General features: G+C 58.2%; 1 protein-coding gene across 1 annotated transcript; it reads left to right on the plus strand.

Moving 5' to 3' along the window:
* The first annotated feature begins 13,557 nt into the window (after window positions 1–13,557).
* Window positions 13,558–15,871, plus strand: FZD9 (frizzled class receptor 9). Its single transcript, XM_032130244.1, has one exon. The coding sequence runs from the start codon at window positions 13,760–13,762 to the stop codon at window positions 15,512–15,514; it is 1,755 nt and encodes a 584-aa protein (XP_031986135.1). The 5' UTR covers window positions 13,558–13,759; the 3' UTR covers window positions 15,515–15,871.
* The last annotated feature ends 1,362 nt before the right edge of the window (window positions 15,872–17,233 follow it).

The raw sequence follows: 17,233 nt of genomic DNA on the forward strand, positions 1-17,233 counted from the left end.
CTTGGGTCAAACAACTGTGGGCAGCTGGATCCATGAGTGGAAACTTGGCACGTCCCTGTTCACCAATGACCGTGGAAAGGCAGGTTCTCCTGGACCCCAAACTGTGGGGACAAAGCCCATTGAGGAAGGCATTTCATCTGCTAAATCTGAAGTGTAGGAGTGGTGTGGCTGCTGTGGCGCAGTGAGGAGCTTTCCAAGCCTCTGGAAGGTCCACTCCAGTCCTGCTGCTGGTGGTGCGCACTGCAGGAACACCCTTCCCTGTCACCCAGGCCACGCCAGTTACTTGTACTTTACCCAGAGTCCCTCTGCAGGTTGACAGGCAGTTTGTTGCTGTTGGAGACTTCCCATGGTGAAGTAGACCTTGCTGAAGTGCATTTTTCCATTTTTATTTACCAAGTTAGGGCCAAAAACTACTTTCCTGAGCTGCTTTTTTTTTTTTGTGTGTGTGTGTGTTATTAAAGAATGAAATACAATCTTTTAGCCTGTGGGCAAAATCAGAGGTGTGTTTGGATCCTGACTTGGCATTAAAGCAGAAATGTTAGTCCTTGAGCAAAAGAGACAAAAATCTCTACAGAGAACCACACTTCTGGGTTGGTAGTCAAAAAATACCGACTTGGAGAAAAGTTTCCTACTGGAATTTTTAATTTTGGCCAAAATGCCTCCCTTTCCCCCTTCCATAAAATAGGTTTTGACAAACATCTTCAGTGTGTTCCCCGAAGAAGCTGTTCTGAGGGTTGGTCCCAGCTCTGCAGTGGTCTTGTATTTCCAGTTTGGGTTTATCAAATATCAACCTGCAACGCTGCAGCTGTGCTGGGTTTGCTCAATTCCAAGATTATCTGATCTCAGGTGAAGTTTTCCTGGCATGGTTGTTTATCCAAACCTGAAATGTCACGTACCGTCAACCCATCAATCCAGCAGCTCCGTGGGCTGCAAAGGTAAAGCCTCTGTGAAGTGTGAATCACAACCCCTGTATGTCATCTGAGCGTCTCCCATCATGTTCTCCTCCCCTGTGTACCACTGCCCCCCAAGAACACCTAAGGGCAGTGAGATCCCACTCCCTGCCTGTTCCCTCCACTGGCAGTTGGTGCAGAAATCCTGGATCGTGTGGGTGGGTGTCCTTGTGCCCCCCACGCTGTGGGCTGTGCTCTGCCAGGGACAAGGGTGGGCTGAGACCGCTGGCAGGCAACCAAAACATGGGATGGCTGTGCTAAATCTGGGCTGAGACATCCAGGGCATGTGAAATAGGGATGCTGGAAGGTGCTCCAGGTTGTGGCACTTCTGTTACAATGCAGGCTGGTCACAGGGTTCCTCCGAGACACAGGGTGCTGCAGTGGGAGATGCAGCACCTCTCCAAACCTTCCTGGCATGCATGCAGGTCCCATCAGCTCAGCCTGGGTGGCTACTCAGCACCCTCCCCATGGCCAGGAGCAATCCTGCTGATCCCAGGGGCTTGGGGGCTCAAGCAGCTGCCACCACCCCTGTGCTGCTGACAGGGCAGTGGGAAGGCTGTGGGCAGGGACCAAGGGTCCCCATGGCACTGGATCCCCTGGATTGGTATAGGGGCAGAGGACTCCCTAGGGTTCTGGAGCCCCTTGAGTCACTAGGCACACTGTTCTTCTGGGTTGGGACAGGACCCAGGAGCTCCCATGGCACTGGAGTCCCTCACCTCACTGGGCGTCTGTTCCCCAGGTCAGAACAAGGGATTCACACCTTTTTATTCCAGTGGCTGGCTCTGAAAGTCATGGAAGCAGAAACCCCTCTGTGCTGCCAGCCATGGCCAAGCCCAACCGGGCACGGAACACGCCAGCTCCGTGCTCTGCTCCTGGCCCCTCGTTTGTGTTGGCACCAGCCGGAGAGCGAAGCCAGTTTAATTGGCAGTTGTGTTTGTGGCCAGAGTGTTATGAAAAGGTTTTCTGTCTCCCTCTCTAAGTTCCCCTGAATATGTTTTCACTCTTAATATAATATTCACTTCATTATTAGCTGAAAGAGGCTCTTTTCAGAGAGGGCCTTTTTTTCCTCTCCTTCCAAAAATACATTAAACCACCCCTTCATGCAGTGCTGCGCTGAGGGCTGGGATTGTCTACTGGACGGGAAGTGAGAAACCCAACAGTAAATGGGATTTACACAGAAATTCCTTTCTTCCCCAGCGTGCCGGCAGTGCTGGCTGGGTAATGGAGGAGGCGGCTGTTGCTTACAGGGTGATTGGGGGTACCTCACCTCCCCACACTGTGGTCACCAAGGGGAATCCCCACCAAGAAGAGCAGATGCTCCCAGGGGCTCCCAGTGCCCTGGGCTGGTGTTTCCAGGTGCAAACCCCTCCGGCAAAGTTGGGACCCAGCCACAGGGATTCCCATGTGTCCCCATTCAGTGCTGAAAGTGTTTCCAGCATCTGCCAGGTTTTGGAAGCTTGTTCTCTCTTGGGTGGGTTTGAGGGCATCGGGTGCAGCTGGACCCCCATATTGCCATCTTGTGTTGCTGCTCTTCATGACTTTGCAGCTTCTGTAAAGTTTTTTCCTCCAGCTTTGGGAAAATCCCTGTAAGCTGCAGAAGCAGTGAGGGTGGTATCACACGCACAGCATCCAGCCTGGCTCAGCCTTTGGGATCCAGGGGAAACAGCTCTGCTTCCCTCTTGCCTGAGTTCCTTGAAGGGCACCCACAACCCAGCCAAGGTTCAGTTGTTTGCCATATTTGGGTGGTTTTGCAGGGTCATGCAGCCCCTGATGCCATCACTTAATGTCCTTAGCCCAGTCGAGCTGGGAATATCCCAGGCTGGGGCTGCCTGTGGGGTTGTGCCATCCCAGCCCTGGCCCCAGGAACTTTCGGGATGCTCTAAGACAGCCAATCACAGCAGGGGGAGGTGGGGGTGACACTGGCCAGGGCAAAAGGGTCCCCTGGGCTGGCCGTTGCACTACTGCTATGGGGCACTGGGATCCCAGGGGACCCCCACATCCCTGCTCCATCCCTCAAGGAGCTGCTATGAAAGCCCAGGGGAGCCCAAAGCTCGTTTTCCCTTTCCCTGAAAGCAGCATAGACACAAATCTCCCCTCTCGGGGCAGACACCAGCAGCAGGGGCCTTCCCCAGCTCCACTGCCCCCATTCCCAGCCATCCTGCGAAACTCATTAGGGCTGGTACCATGTGCTGATGAGTATCCAAGGTCTGTCCTTAACTGGGAACAAGTAGCATTTGTTTCAGGATACAGCTGTGGCTCCAGAGCTGACAGAAGCATTCCCATCCAAGCAGGGCCCAAGGGAGCTCCCTGGGGATGATGCAGCTCCCAGGTAAGGATGCTCTTTGGGAGGGGTCCAGCTTATGCATCCTCAACCTCTCACCTGGTCCTGACATTGGCAGGGAAGTGGGAGCTCTCTGATGTTCCTGCACTTCTTTTTCCAGGTTTTGGGAAAAAATAAATCAGATTTGAGCTGTTTTCGCCAGGGTTTTGCTGGTTCGTCCACCCCTTCCCATGCACATCTTGTGTTCAGTGTATCCTCGTGCCTCCCCTGCCTCCCACAGTACGGAGCATCCTCTTGTGTAAAGCCAGTCAGGAACTGTGCCTGACAGGCTCTGGGGGGTGATCCTGGAGAAGGTAGTAGAGAAGGTTCTGGAGTTATGTGGGCAAAGGGAGACTTCAGATTTTGCACATAGGTCTGAAAGCTGAGGGTGGAATATTGACCTGGGTCAGGAATGAGAAGGGAAAGATTGTGGTCATTCCAGTGTGGAAGAGTCAGGGACATGTTGATTCCCAGCTCTACTCCCCTTGGTGAGGCCAGAGGCAAGGGAGACTGGTGTCTCCCTGGCCTCACGTGCCAGATGCCATAGGGACCAGTCCCAAGTGTGGGGTCAGGAAGGCTGGAACTGATGCAGGGCCTGGGCTTGGAGCAACACAGGGAAAGGTGGATGGGGTAACCACTGGGGCTTCACCAGCAGCACTTTCACCCTTGGAGCTCTGGCTGCTCCACAAAACCCTCAGTGAGCCCCAAAACAGGCTCACTTCAGCTCGGGGTGCTCTGAGTCCGGCACAGGGGGAGTGGGCAACCAGCTGGGGTGGGACACTGGAGATCCCAGAACTGGACAACCTGTGGTTTGAGAGTCAAGGGGCTGAGGAGGAGGAGGAGAAGGAGGAATGTGGCCTGGCTGACAGGGACGGGCTTAGTTTTCCATGGCCTCACATTTTCCTGCACTGGAGGTTTGCTGTGAGAGTGGAAAATGTGGTGGGAGGGGAGGGGAGTGGGGCCGCTGGGGGCTTTGGGATGTGCCCTGCCTGCCAGGGCAGAGCCCATGGCAGGGACATGGACATGGGCACACACCAAAACCCGATGGATCTGAGAAGTGTCCCCACTCAGGGTGGCTGGGGACAGGAGTTTGGTGGGAAGCAGAGCAGCATCACAGGCTGGCCTTCAGCTCTCATGGGATGGGCTGGCACCCCTGGGGCTGATGTGTGATGGGAATGCTACAGAGGTGCCAGGGGACCCACCAGAACATGGAGCACAGAGCTGGACATAGGTTTGCTGCAGTGCTGCAGCTCCCTCCCACCCAAGGCCATCCCTCATGGCACACAGGTATCCCAAATCCCACTCAGACACCTCACTGCTGCTCCTGGGGTGTTTGCAGCAAACCTGTATTACTGGGAGCCATGAGCTGGCTGCAGAGACACTTGGACTCACCTAAGAGGGCAGCTGGATTCTGCCCAGAGTGCTGCCAACACAACCCTCAGGCAGCCACAGCGGGATGATAGGATGTGACATTTCCTCAGGCCATGGGATGTGGTGTTCCCTCAGGCCAGGCTCTGCTGCAGACCTGGAGGCATGTTTGTTTTCCAGCCCTGGATTCTGGGAGTATGGAGAGCTGGTGGGACCTTCAGCTCTCCAGCCAGCAACAACTCCCTGCCCATGGCTCTTTTCCCATGGAACAGGGCAGGATTAGGGATGGTGAGAGGGGAAAGATAACTCAGAGTACCCTGGGGCAGGGCAAAACCAGGAACTTGCAGGAACATCAGAGGAAGATGCTCAGCAGGGCACCCAGGGAGCTGGGATCTGCTCTGGGATGAGATCATGGAATCACAGAATGGTTTGAGTTGGAAGGGACTTTAAAGCCCATCCAGTTCCAACCTCCTGCCATTGGCAGGGACACCTTCCACTAGATCAGGTTGCTCCAAGCCCCATCCAACCTGACCTTGAACATTTCCAGGGATGTCACCTCCAGCTGTCGGCCTCCCCAATAATAGCTTTTTCCCTGCCCATCTCCTCCAGTGACCAGCCCATTCTGGGGAAATTGGTGCTGTTTGCAGGGCCCGGAGAGGGACAGGCTGGACTTGGGAATGGGGACAGAGAGGAGTCACCCCAGAGCCCACCCCAGCACTGCTGGAGGAGACCAGGGATGGGTGACCAAGCTCACAGCCTTGGTGACACATCAAAAAGCTCATTTCCTCCAGGCTCCTGCCCAATGATGCCAGAGAGCCCTCACTGCAGCCGCTGACCTTTAAACAAGATGGTTGGAGAGATGGAGGTAGCAAAAATCCCTGAAAGATTATTTGTTTCTCACAAACTATATTTAGACACCATCAGCAAAACCCAAAAGTGCTGAGTTTGGCTGAATAAATCTGGGAGCTTTGTGTTTTTTTTCCCCCTCGAGGAGAACAGGATTAGCCAGCGAACGGGGAATCGTGTTTTTGTTTGACATACCTGAGGGTTTCCACTCCAAGTTGCTGTTTTGAGCTCCTGGTGCCGTGATGATGATGATGGACCTGACAAGGCACTGCCCCATCTTGTGAAGCTGTTTTTTGGAAAAGAAAAGGAGCAGCTGACTCACCCACCATGGTGCTGCTTGCTTTCTTTGTTAAACTTTGGGTTTTTGAATATTTTCAGAGATCTTGGTGTATAAGGATGTTTTTGAGATAGAAGTAGGTCACACTGGTGCCGCTCAAGTAAAAAGTCCTTCCCTGGTGGGATGCACCCCTCCAGCTCCCTGCCTGCATCCACCAGTGCTGCCCCAAGGGATGGGTGCCCTGGGGAGGTGAGAGAGTTGACATGCTCCTGACTGGTCTGAGTGGGCAATGGCAAGAGGTCACCTTGCTTGTCTGGAACACACTTGGGGTTGCACTTGGGTCATCTGGGGTGTAATTCTTTGCTGGTTTGGATTCCCTGTGCCTAAATCCCATCTCCCCCAGGGAGACTGGGATCAGGTCTGAACTCCCCAGTGGAGTGTTTGGGGGGGCCAGGCAGGTGAGGGGTTTTCTGATCCCTGAGGGGTGTCAGAGCCCATCTGACCAGCTGGTGAGAATGAAGAGCAAAGTGACCCATCAGGAACCTCCCATTTGGACATGAACCCAAACCATGTGGGTAATGGAAGGCAGAGGGAGAGAAGGGCTCTGGGTCCATCTCCAGCAGAGCAGAAAATTCTTTGCCCTAAACTTGTCAAAATTCTGTGTCCCTTGAGCTGGCGCTGCCAGGACATTAGGCTCTGTTCTTTGAGAAATGAGGCTCTGGGAAATTCAGGTCCTTGAGCCGCAGCTCGTTCACAGCAGTTCCTCTCCAGAGAGGGCCCAGGGAAGGTGGGGATGGAATTGTTGCACTGTGGCAGCTCTCTGGTGAACAGCTTTGACATGTCTGAGGAACTTTCTCCTTCCTCCTCTGGCCAGGTGAGAGGTGAGGATCTCCTAGTGTTCTCCACATGGAGAGGAGGAGAAGAGGTAGTAACGCAAGGAGGAACCAGCTTAGGGAGGAGGATGCTGGTGCCAGATGGTTTGTCCAGAGCAAGGAGTGGCCCAGCCTTGGGTAGGAACCATTAGGATGATGCTTGAACATGGGCTGCTTCCATGGAATCAGAGAATAGTTTGGATTGGAAGGGACCTTAAAGATCCTCTTGTTCCAACTTCCTGCCATAGACTGGGATGCCACCCACTAGAAGGTGTTTGGGGCCTGGAAAGAAAGGGAGAAATGCGATATGGGGCTTCCCATCACTGATAACTCTGTCCAGTAACTGGCAAGAAGAGAAATACTCACCTGGAGGTATCAAAGACAGGAGAGCATGAGCTGGGGCTGCTCCCACCTTCTCCCTGCACTTGGGCTGAGCTGTGGTGGGGGAGCTGACACCAACCCAACCCAAGAGCCCTGGAAAAGCCAGGATTCTTCCGCCTGGTCCATGCAGCTGGAGAACTACAGCACCAATGGCACTGCCAGCAGGCAAGGTCTGGAGAAAGCCCTCCATGGCTGTGGGACACCCAGGGGAGGTGGCAGGTGACAGAGCCTTGGGGTTGCACTGTAGCCATGTGGTTGGTCTTGGCAACCACGTGGGAAGCTTGGTCAAGTCAATGGTGTGATAAAGCCATTTCCAGCAGGTTCCAAGAGCCCTCCCTGCTCCTGCAGCGTACAGTGGGCTGTGGCTCAGCTCTGTAAGGAAGTTCTTTCTTCCCAGGGGGTGCTTTGACTGTGTCCAGCCTGTGAGCCCACAAAAGCCTGAACCTTTGCAGAGGTTCTTGGCCTATGGCACCATTCAGTGTGCCACAGCAACTCACTCATCAGGGGGCAGCAGGGCTTGAGGGGGCTCCCACTCTTCCCAAATTGCTTGGGAGAAGGTTTTTCCTCCAGTCAAGTAGCGGGGCTGGTGGCCACAGTCCCTGACCGGGTGGTTGCCTCCTGGATTTTGCTGCTCCTTGGAAAGGCGTGAGGGACCAGGGAGCATGGACATCCCAGGACACAGCTGCTATGGGGCATCCCCTGCCCCCTCCTAGGATGCCCCCAGTCCTGGTGCTGTGGGGCTGAGCCCCAGCCCACGTCCTTTCTGGCTCCAGCCTGCCCCGTGCTTCTCCCTTCTCCTCTGGATCGTATTTATTTATTTATACGGTGAATGTAATAAAACTCCAGCAGGAAACGGAGGCGATTCCCTGCCATTCCCCACAAGCCAGCCCTGGGCCGGGCGAACAAGGAGGCGCATTGTGCAGCATGGAGCCTCCTGCCAGCACCGAGCCTGTGGCTGAGGCTGAAGAAAGGGCTGAGTGTGTGTGTGAGCACCGGGACCTGGTGCCGGCACCCACCCCAGGATGGGGCATCCTGGGGAAGAAACCTCACTTCAGGGGTCAAGTGGGGCTGGGGGTGAAAGGGCTCCTGTGCTGGCTTGGGATGTTGTCTGGGAGCACCTCGGAGCCTGCTTCCAGAACACAGAACCTCCTCGGCCCATCCTTGGGCTGCCAGGAAACAGAGGTGGGCACTGAAGATCAGCTGGGGGGGAACACAGTGGCCCCATGACCTGGCACGGGGCTGTATGAGCAGCTCTTCCCAGGGCTGAGCCAGCTGGGAGGGAACTCCAGCCCTTCACCTGCCTCTCTCAGGCAGCTGCTCCAATCTGCAGCTGCTGCCATTAGTAGGGTTCAGAGTGAATGGCTGTTGCCAAGACTCACCTGGCTCTTGTCCCCCAGAAGGGGTCTGCAGGGGTGAGCGAGGTGGCTGAGGGTGGGATGTGGCTCAGTCCCGGATCCCCTTTGATGGGAGAGGTCCCCACTGCTGGTGTCAAGTGTCTCAGTGCCACCAGAGGCTGAAAGCAGCCCCTTGTGCTACCGCCACACTCACCAGCTGAAATACTGGGGGTGAGGTGGGGACATTGTCCTTTCTCATTCCTCATTCTCCCAACAAGGGCTCCACTGGGACACATCACTGTCCTCCTTCCCCATCCCCTGAGTCCCACAGCTGCATGTGGTCCCCATCCCTGTGCCGGTCCCTCAGGCTCCCAGGGATCCTGGGGGTAGGGTCATGCCCTGACCTGTGTGTCTCCTCCCTGCTTCATGTCACTGCTGTGTGAATGGGGACGCCACGGCCCAGGGATCCTGTGGCCAGGGCTGGGGAGGGGGGCTGGCTGGCAGCAGGACCCACAGCTCCCCAGCTGCAGGGTGATGGGGTGACAAGGCTGCAGTGAGCATCCCTGGCAATGTCACACATGTCAGCCTGTGTCCCTGAGTCCTGGCCACAGCAGGGTGGCCCATGGGCTGGGTTGTAACCACAAACACCTGCACGGAACCAGAGGCCAGGAGGTGACTGGGGCACTGCCTGGAGACACTGCCAAGGGACACTGTTTGTGCTCCACCTGCTTGTTTGGGGACCAGATCCCAAAATCCCCATCTTCCCCCACTACTGCACCTGCCCATGGCACAGAACCTGCCCAGGGGCACAGAGATCAGCTGCCCTGTGGACAGCACAGTCTGTTGCACACGCGTGTGCATTGGCATCGCACAGGATTGTGCCCAGGGGTAGGAGGAGCTCGGGCTTGAGGATCACTCCTGGTGGTGCTCCTGGTGTCCCCAAGGAGATGGTGGCCAGGGCAGGGGTAATCTGCCTCTCTGGCCGGGTGGGTGCCAGCCCACAGCCCCATGGATTGCTCCCAGGATGGACCCCTCCACCTGCTCAGCAGCCCATCTGGCCTGGCACTGGCATCCCTTTGAAACTGAAGCCACTGGCCTTTTGCACAGCTATTCCTGTGAAATTCTTCAGGAAGGGAAAAATTATCCCTCCCAGATCCCTGCAGGACTGTGCTATCTCCCACCTCCGAGCTGGCAGGGAGGGCACAGGGTGCCTGGAGCCCTGGCTTACCCTGGACATGGCCTGTCCTTGCAAGGTGGATTCTTCTCCCTACCCCAGCCCCTGCCTCTCTCTACGAGCCAGGCACTGGTGGGAACTGGAACCACTGGGGAGCTGGGACTCGACAGGGCAGAGGCAAGGGCAGTGCTGGCATGGAGCCCCTCACCTCCCTGCAACAAGTCCTGCTGCTCTGGCCAAGGCTGGGCAGAGCAGCACCCACAGTCCTGCCACAGCTCCATCACCCCTTCCCAAATCCATTGCCCACTCCCCAACTCCATCTTCCGATCCCCTGCCCTATTGCCCCCTCCCCTGTCCTGCTGACCCTCCCAACCTTCACTGCCCTCTCCCCAGCTCGATCACTTCTTCCCTGGATCAATCACCTCCTCCCTTGCCCTGCTCTATCACTCCCTTCGCTGCTCCATCACCCTCTCCCAGGCTCTGTTGCCCCCTCTCCAGCTTCATCACCCCCTCCTCTACTCTACTGCTCCCTCCCCACCTCCATAACTCTCTTCCCTACTCCATCACTCACCCAGTTCAATTTCCCCATCCTCTCTCCCCTCCCTCTCCCCCACATGCATTGCCTCCTCTCTTGTTCCATCGCCCTTTCCCCACCTCCACCATGCCCTCCCTTGCTCCACCACTCCCTCCTCTGCTCCATCACCTCCTCCCCACCTCCACTGCCCCCTCCCTGACTTCCACCAGGGCTGTCCCTACCTCTGGTGCCAAGGGGATCCCCCAAGCCCTTCCCCCCATGAAGACACCGTCCCCCCTCCCATGGCTAGCCAGAGGGGTACTGCTGCAGCCCCCCTGTACCCGGGGGCGGGCAGCCAGCGTATTTTTTCCCTCCATCCACTCCCCTTGCCGAGGCTCTCGCACAGGTTTCAGGCGCTGTTGACGGGAAGAAAGGAAATGGGGCAAAGCTCTGCCAGGAACCACAGGCTCCCGGGCTCCGGCGATCCGTCCCGCTCGCCTGCCTGGCCGCTTCGCGGGCAGGATTCCTGTGCAGTTCTGAGAGCCCTTTCTTCATGCTATTGATCTTGGATCCACAGCGCAGGGCCACTTCCAAAACCGTAAATCTCTCTGTTGCTCTACCTGGGGTTCTTGTTTTCACTGTGGGGCTCCCAGACCTGCTGGAGATCTCGGCTTCTGTGCATGGCCGGGATGTCCCCACTCCCGTCCCCGCGTTCCCCGGGCGTGCGGGCAGGCAGGGACAGGGCGCTTCTCTATCAGGCACAGGCAGTGGGGCAATGCAAGGGCAAGGCTTGGGGTGCTGGTGGTACCTCCCGGTACCCCCTGCCCACCTCTGGGGTGAGATGAAGCTCCGGGAAGGTTCCTTTGCTCTTTTGCTGTTGCCACTGCAGGTCCCTGAGGCTCAGGCAGGGCTTGGGCGCCCCAGGGAGTACCTGAGGGGGATGGGGTGAGGGAGGAGCCCCCCAAGGTGCAGGGCAGAGGTGAGGGGCAGCCACACCTCTACAAGGAGCTCCTTGACTCCAAAAATCCTTGTGTTGCTCTTGGCCAGTCTTCAGTAACAGGAGCCAAGAGCAACAGTTTTACATATTAAAGCAAAATTAAATTAAAATACATTTATTTGTGCAGCCCCCTTCCCCCCCCCACCCCTTAACTTTTCACAGCCCAGGTTGGAAGGTGGGAGGACATCCAAGGGGATGAACCAGGAAGGTGGGGCTAAGACCCCAGGTCTCATCCAGCCCCTGCCTATGCCCACCACCCATCCAGGACCCTCACTGGGCAACCAGGCCTGGGTCAGCGACGTTTCAGGTTTTCCAGGTCATGCTTCCCAGTTTTCCTTAGCAAACAATTCCTTGAAGTGAAGCCTCAGTGACCAGAGCTGTGTTTGGGGTGCCCTGGAGTGGTGGCAGTGGCAGCCTTGGGTCCCTCACCTCACACAGGACACATGCCCTGGGTCTGGGGGTGGAGGGATGAGGGACCGAGGGAAAGGTCCCAGCGCACTGCGGGTGGAGGGATGAGGGACCAGGGAAATCTCCCAGCACACTGCAGGTGCCACCTCCATCCCCATCACTTTGCTGCTCAGCCATGCATGACAGTTTTTCCCCAGGACTGCACCACAGCACAAAATACCCTGAAACAGCCATTTCGTAGTGCGCGTGGCCCTAACCCACAGCACGAAGTCCCCTGAAGCTGCTCCGTGTTGCTGGGTACATGGGACAGTGACTTCTGGAACCACTCAGAGCTGGTGGCCAAGGTGACAAAGCCCTCCCAACATCCCAGATAATCCCAAATATCCCCCAATAACCCCTTTCCCAGGGCCCTGGAGCCCAGTGTGCAGACACCCCGTGTTACCGGGAAATTCCAGGGTGACGCCTTATCTCCTCCTCCATTACATGGCTGATAAGCAGCTCCCATGGAATTTCCCTGTAGCGCCGGACCGGGATGTTTAGATCCTGCACAGTGGGTGTCAGCGATTAGGGGCCGCGCTGACAGGTTGTTATGTTGTTACTAAAGAAATCACAGGGCTGTGGGAATGCCTGGGAATGGCGGGATGCCCGGACCCCCTGGCGCCAGCCAGGCACTGGATGCCGGGTGTCCCTCGGGACCCTGCTGGAATCACCCCTAGGGTGGACGAGCTGCTCCCAAACGGGTGCTGGAGATGGCACAGAGCAATCCGGGCTGACCTGGGATGGGCAGCTCCCAGGAGTGGGGGGCTGCTGGTGGCACCTTGTGATGGTGGCCTGTGCAGCAAAGCCTCTCAGGGGTGCTGTCACCCCCAGAGTGTTTTTAACACCTCCCTATGCCTTGGATGTATTTTGTCACCCTGTGAGTGGGACATTGGATTTTGGGGTCTGACAGCCCCGCCTTGACCACCCTGACTTGTGTCACCTCCCAGGAGCTGCCCGGGCCTTGCAGTGACGTTGCTGTCCTCTGCCCTGTGCCTGTCCTGAATTGTCATTCAGCCGGGGACACGGCTCTCCTGTCCTATGCTGTGGGCACTGGAGCTGAGCCATTTCCTGGAGTCCCCACTGTCCCACCACGTCCCCAACCCCAGGGGCACAGGCACTTTGTGCCACGTGCTGTGAGTTCCCCAGTTCTCAGTGGCGGGACCAAAAGTGGCAGTTTGCGTTCCCAAACTGAGGGACTTCACCCTGCGGGGAGAGGGTCCCTCCCCCAGGGACAGCAAGCCCCTGGGGTGTGCCCAGGTGTGCCCAGGTGTGCTCAGCCGCTCACGAACACCCTGCAGGCGCACGGGGGCCTGGCAGCACCCTCCGGGTCTGGGCAGCGGTGAGGTCACGGTGTATTGCTGTGCCCAGGTGTATGTGTGCACACATGTGCTAGTGCACGCCCCTGTGGGTGTGCGGGACCTGTCTGGCAGTGTGTGGACGTGCGCGTGTGTCTGTCTGTGAGTATATGTGCATGTGTATGTTAGTGTGTGTGCTTGTATGTGTGTGTGTGCGTGCATGTGTTAGCGTGTTTGTGCTTGCGTACCTGTGTGTGGGCATATGCATGTGAGCGTATGTGTGCGTGCACGTGGACGTGCACACGGTATGGACATGTGTGTTAATATGTGTGTGCGTGTGCACATTAGTGTGTAGATATGTCTGTGTTAGTGCACATTAGTGTGTGCATGCGCCTGCGTGTATGTGTTAGTGTGTTTTAGTGTGTGATAATGTGCGATAGTGTGTGTGCGCGGGCATGTGAATGTAAGGGTGTGCACATGCGTGTATGTACACGTGTGTGCGTGTATTAATGTGTGACAGCGTGTGCGTGTGTGTTACGTGTGTTTGCACATGGACACGTGCTTATTAGTGTGTGCACGAGAGCGCACGTGTGCACCTGTACCTGTGTAAGTGTTCGTGTGTGTGTGTCTGTGGGGGGGGAGACTGCGTTTCCCCCGCCCGCGTGTCCCCAGTGCCAGGGAGCTCCAGTGCCCGTTCCCCGCGTGGGTCCCGCCCCCCGCCCCTCCCCGTCCCGTCCGCCCCCCGGACACGCCCAGCGGGGCGGGGCGGGGCGGGAGCGCTCGGCGGGCGCTGTCGGTGTCGGCGGGCGCGGGGCGGCGCGGGGCGCTCGGCGGGGCCGCCGCCGCATGGCGCGGGCCGGGGCCGGGGGCTGCCCCGGCGCGGCGGCTCCAGCACCGCAGCGATCGGCCCCGTGGCGGCAAGGGCAGCGTGGCCGGGCGATGGCGGAGCTGTAGCAGCCGCGGGGCCGGTGCGGGCGGCGGGCGATGGCGGCGGCGCGGCTGCGGGTGGCCCTGTGGGTGCTGTGGCATTTTGGGGTGGGCGGTCGCGGGTTGGAGCTGGCGGGGCTGGAGGGCCCGCGGGGGCGCGCGGCGCGGTGCCAGCCCGTGGACATCCCGATGTGCCGGGGGATCGGGTACAACCTGACCCGCATGCCCAACCTGCTGGGGCACGAGAGCCAGCGTGAGGCCGCCCTGAAGCTGCATGAGTTCGCCCCGCTGGTGGAGTACGGCTGCCACGTTCACCTGCGCTTCTTCCTCTGTTCCCTCTACGCACCCATGTGCACTGACCAGGTGAGCGCCAGCATCCCTGCCTGCCGCCCCATGTGTGAGCAGGCCCGCCACAAGTGCGTCCCCATCATGGAACAGTTCAATTTCGGCTGGCCTGAGTCACTTGACTGCGGCAGGTTGCCCACCAAGAACGACCCCAATGCCCTCTGCATGGAGGCCCCTGAAAATGCCTCGGCTGCCGAGCCACATAAGGGACAGGGGATGCTGCCCGTGGCCCCCCGGCCCTGGCCACCTGGCACAGCTACTGAGGGACAGGGACCCAATGGACTGGGGGCCTGTGACAACCCTGAGAAGTTCCAGTACGTGGAGAAGAGCCTCTCGTGTGCACCCAGGTGCTCCCCCGGGGTGGATGTGTACTGGTCCCGGGAGGACAAGGACTTCGCCTTCATCTGGATGGCTGTCTGGTCCACCCTCTGCTTTGTCTCCACTGCCTTCACCGTCCTCACTTTTCTGCTTGACCCCCACCGCTTCCAGTACCCTGAGAGGCCCATCATTTTCCTCTCCATGTGCTACAACGTCTACTCTGTGGCCTTCATCATCCGCTCTGTGGCCGGGGCCGAGAACATCGCCTGCGACCGGGAGAATGGTGAGCTCTACATCATCCAGGAGGGGCTGGAGAGCACAGGCTGCACCATTGTCTTCCTCATCCTCTACTATTTCGGCATGGCTAGCTCTCTCTGGTGGGTTGTCCTCACCCTCACCTGGTTCCTGGCTGCCGGGAAGAAGTGGGGACATGAGGCCATCGAGGCCCACAGCAGCTACTTCCACATGGCCGCCTGGGGCATCCCAGCCATGAAGACCATTGTCATCCTCACCATGCGGAAGGTAGCAGGGGATGAGCTCACGGGGCTGTGCTATGTGGGGAGCATGGACGTCAGCGCCCTGACCGGCTTTGTCCTCATCCCCCTCTCCTGCTACCTAGTCATCGGCACCTCCTTCATTCTCACTGGCTTCGTTGCCCTCTTCCACATCCGGAAGATCATGAAGACGGGCGGCACCAACACAGAGAAGCTGGAGAAACTGATGGTGAAGATCGGGGTCTTCTCCATCCTCTACACTGTCCCCGCCACCTGTGTCATTGTCTGCTATTTCTATGAGCGGCTGAACATGGATTACTGGACGCTGCGGGCGCTGGAGCGCGGTTGCCTGCGCCTGCCCGGCCGCCGTGCCGCCAACTGCTCCCTTGAGGCCTCGGTGCCCACTGTGGCTGTCTTCATGCTAAAGATTTTCATGTCGCTGGTGGTGGGCATCACCAGTGGGGTGTGGGTGTGGAGCTCTAAAACGCTGCAGACCTGGCAGAGCCTGTGCAACAGGCGGCTGGGCATGAGGACGCGGGGCAAGCCCTGCAGCGGGGTCAGCTGTGGCGGGGGCCACTGCCACTACAAAGCCCCCACAGTCATGCTGCACATGACCAAGACGGACCCGTACCTGGACAACCCGACTCACGTCTAGAGGGGAGGGCTGCCTCCCACGCCAGGGGAAGTGGTCTCACGGGTAAGGGGCAAGGGCAAGGGCTGTGTGGGGGCAGGAGGGACACTCCCAGGTTTAGGGGGGCGAGGCTGAGGGACCCCCCCCCAGCACCACTCACTGACAAGTAGCTGCTTTTTCCTAGAGGTTGTTTTGTTGTTGCTGTTGCCAAATCCAGTGACTCTTCTAACGCTTTCTTTGGGGGATGGTGGGGATGGGGCAGGGAGAGGAATAATCCATCCGTGTTTATTTAATTCTGTAATTTATTTTAAATTTTTTTTTTTTTTTGATCATTAGCTGCGAGGAATGGAAAAAACAATAAACCCTGGATGTGTTATTTGATCCGAGCCTGGTGCTGTTTGTGGGGATTCCAGGGGGTCAAGAGCTCCCCCAAGAGCCTCCCCCCCCAGTTTAGGGGCTTTCGGGTCGGGCCAAGCTATACCGGGCCATGCCTCTGTCTCTGGCAGGAGCATGGTACCAGCGGGTGCCTCCATCCAGTTCCCCTCCGTGGCTTCCCTGGGGCCGGTTCTACCTCCCGGCAAGAAGGAGGAGGAAGAGGAGGAGGAGGAGGGTTTTCCTGTGCTGTCACACTTACGAATCATCTTTTCCACTCCATGCTCTGAAGGTGATTTGTGTCGGTGCCATCGGCTGCCGGAGCCTCGGTGCCCGGCTGAGGGGCTTTGAGGGGGCAGGCCAGGGGCCAGAGAGATGGGCTGGGGGCACGGGACCTTGGGGCAGAGAGGGCTCAGCTTTGATGTCCCCCGCAGAAGCCCGAGGTGCGGGTAATGGAAACTTCTGGGCAGCTTTATTTATCCCCCGCTCTGGTTACAATCCCAGCTCGCCTTCCCCATTGTCCGGAGGGAAATTCAAGCCTCAGCTGGTGCTGGCGGGGCTGGCGGGGGGAGCCGGGGCTGGCGGGCACAGGGCAGACAGGAGGGTGACTCTGCTGGGGCTCGGAGAAGGGGAACTGCCCACCCTTCCCCGAGACATCCTGAGGTGCTGGCAGGGGCCAGCTCGTCTCTGCAGGGGTTTGGTGGGGCTGTTTTGCCCGGCTGTCCCCAGGGATGTGCCGGGGGTTCCCAGTGCTGGGGAAGAGAAGCAGGCAGAGGGCTGTGACAGGGGCATAGGCAGCGCAGCGCCTGTGGCAGGCAGGAGCTGTAGGGGCAACACAGCTCTAGTGAGGCGCAGACTTGTCCATCATCTCATTACCTGTTAATTAGCCAGCCTGCAGTCTGGGCAGCGCTGGGCCCCAGGGAGGGTCGACCCTTGCCCAGGTAGCAACAACCCAGCAACAGACCCTCTCTCCAGCATTCAACCTGGCACTCACTGCTCACCCCAACAGCCCTCGGCCCCCGTTCTGACGAAGCCCTTAGGGCTCAGACTATCAAACTGTGGCTGGAGGACAGGGGCGAGACTCCGCCCCAGGGCTGGAGTGGGGGCAGGGGCTGGAGTAGGGGCCCCTCACCCACCATCGAGCTGTGCCAGGGCTTTGTGCTGCGGGGACTGATGCGGTGAAGCACCTTTAATCTTCTCCCTGCCACCCCCGGCATGCCAGGAAGGCAGGAAAAGTCGCGTCACTGAGCTGAGAAAAGCCTTTTCCTCCCCCATGAGCTGGTGTGAAGGTGCAAAGGAGTCCCCAGTGCCCATGTGGTGTCACTGGGGGGACACCGAGGGTCTCTCACCAGGTTTGGGTACCCCTGGCTG

Source organism: Corvus moneduloides, chromosome 20 (genome assembly GCF_009650955.1).
Source record: "Corvus moneduloides isolate bCorMon1 chromosome 20, bCorMon1.pri, whole genome shotgun sequence".
Lineage (NCBI taxonomy): Eukaryota > Metazoa > Chordata > Aves > Passeriformes > Corvidae > Corvus > Corvus moneduloides.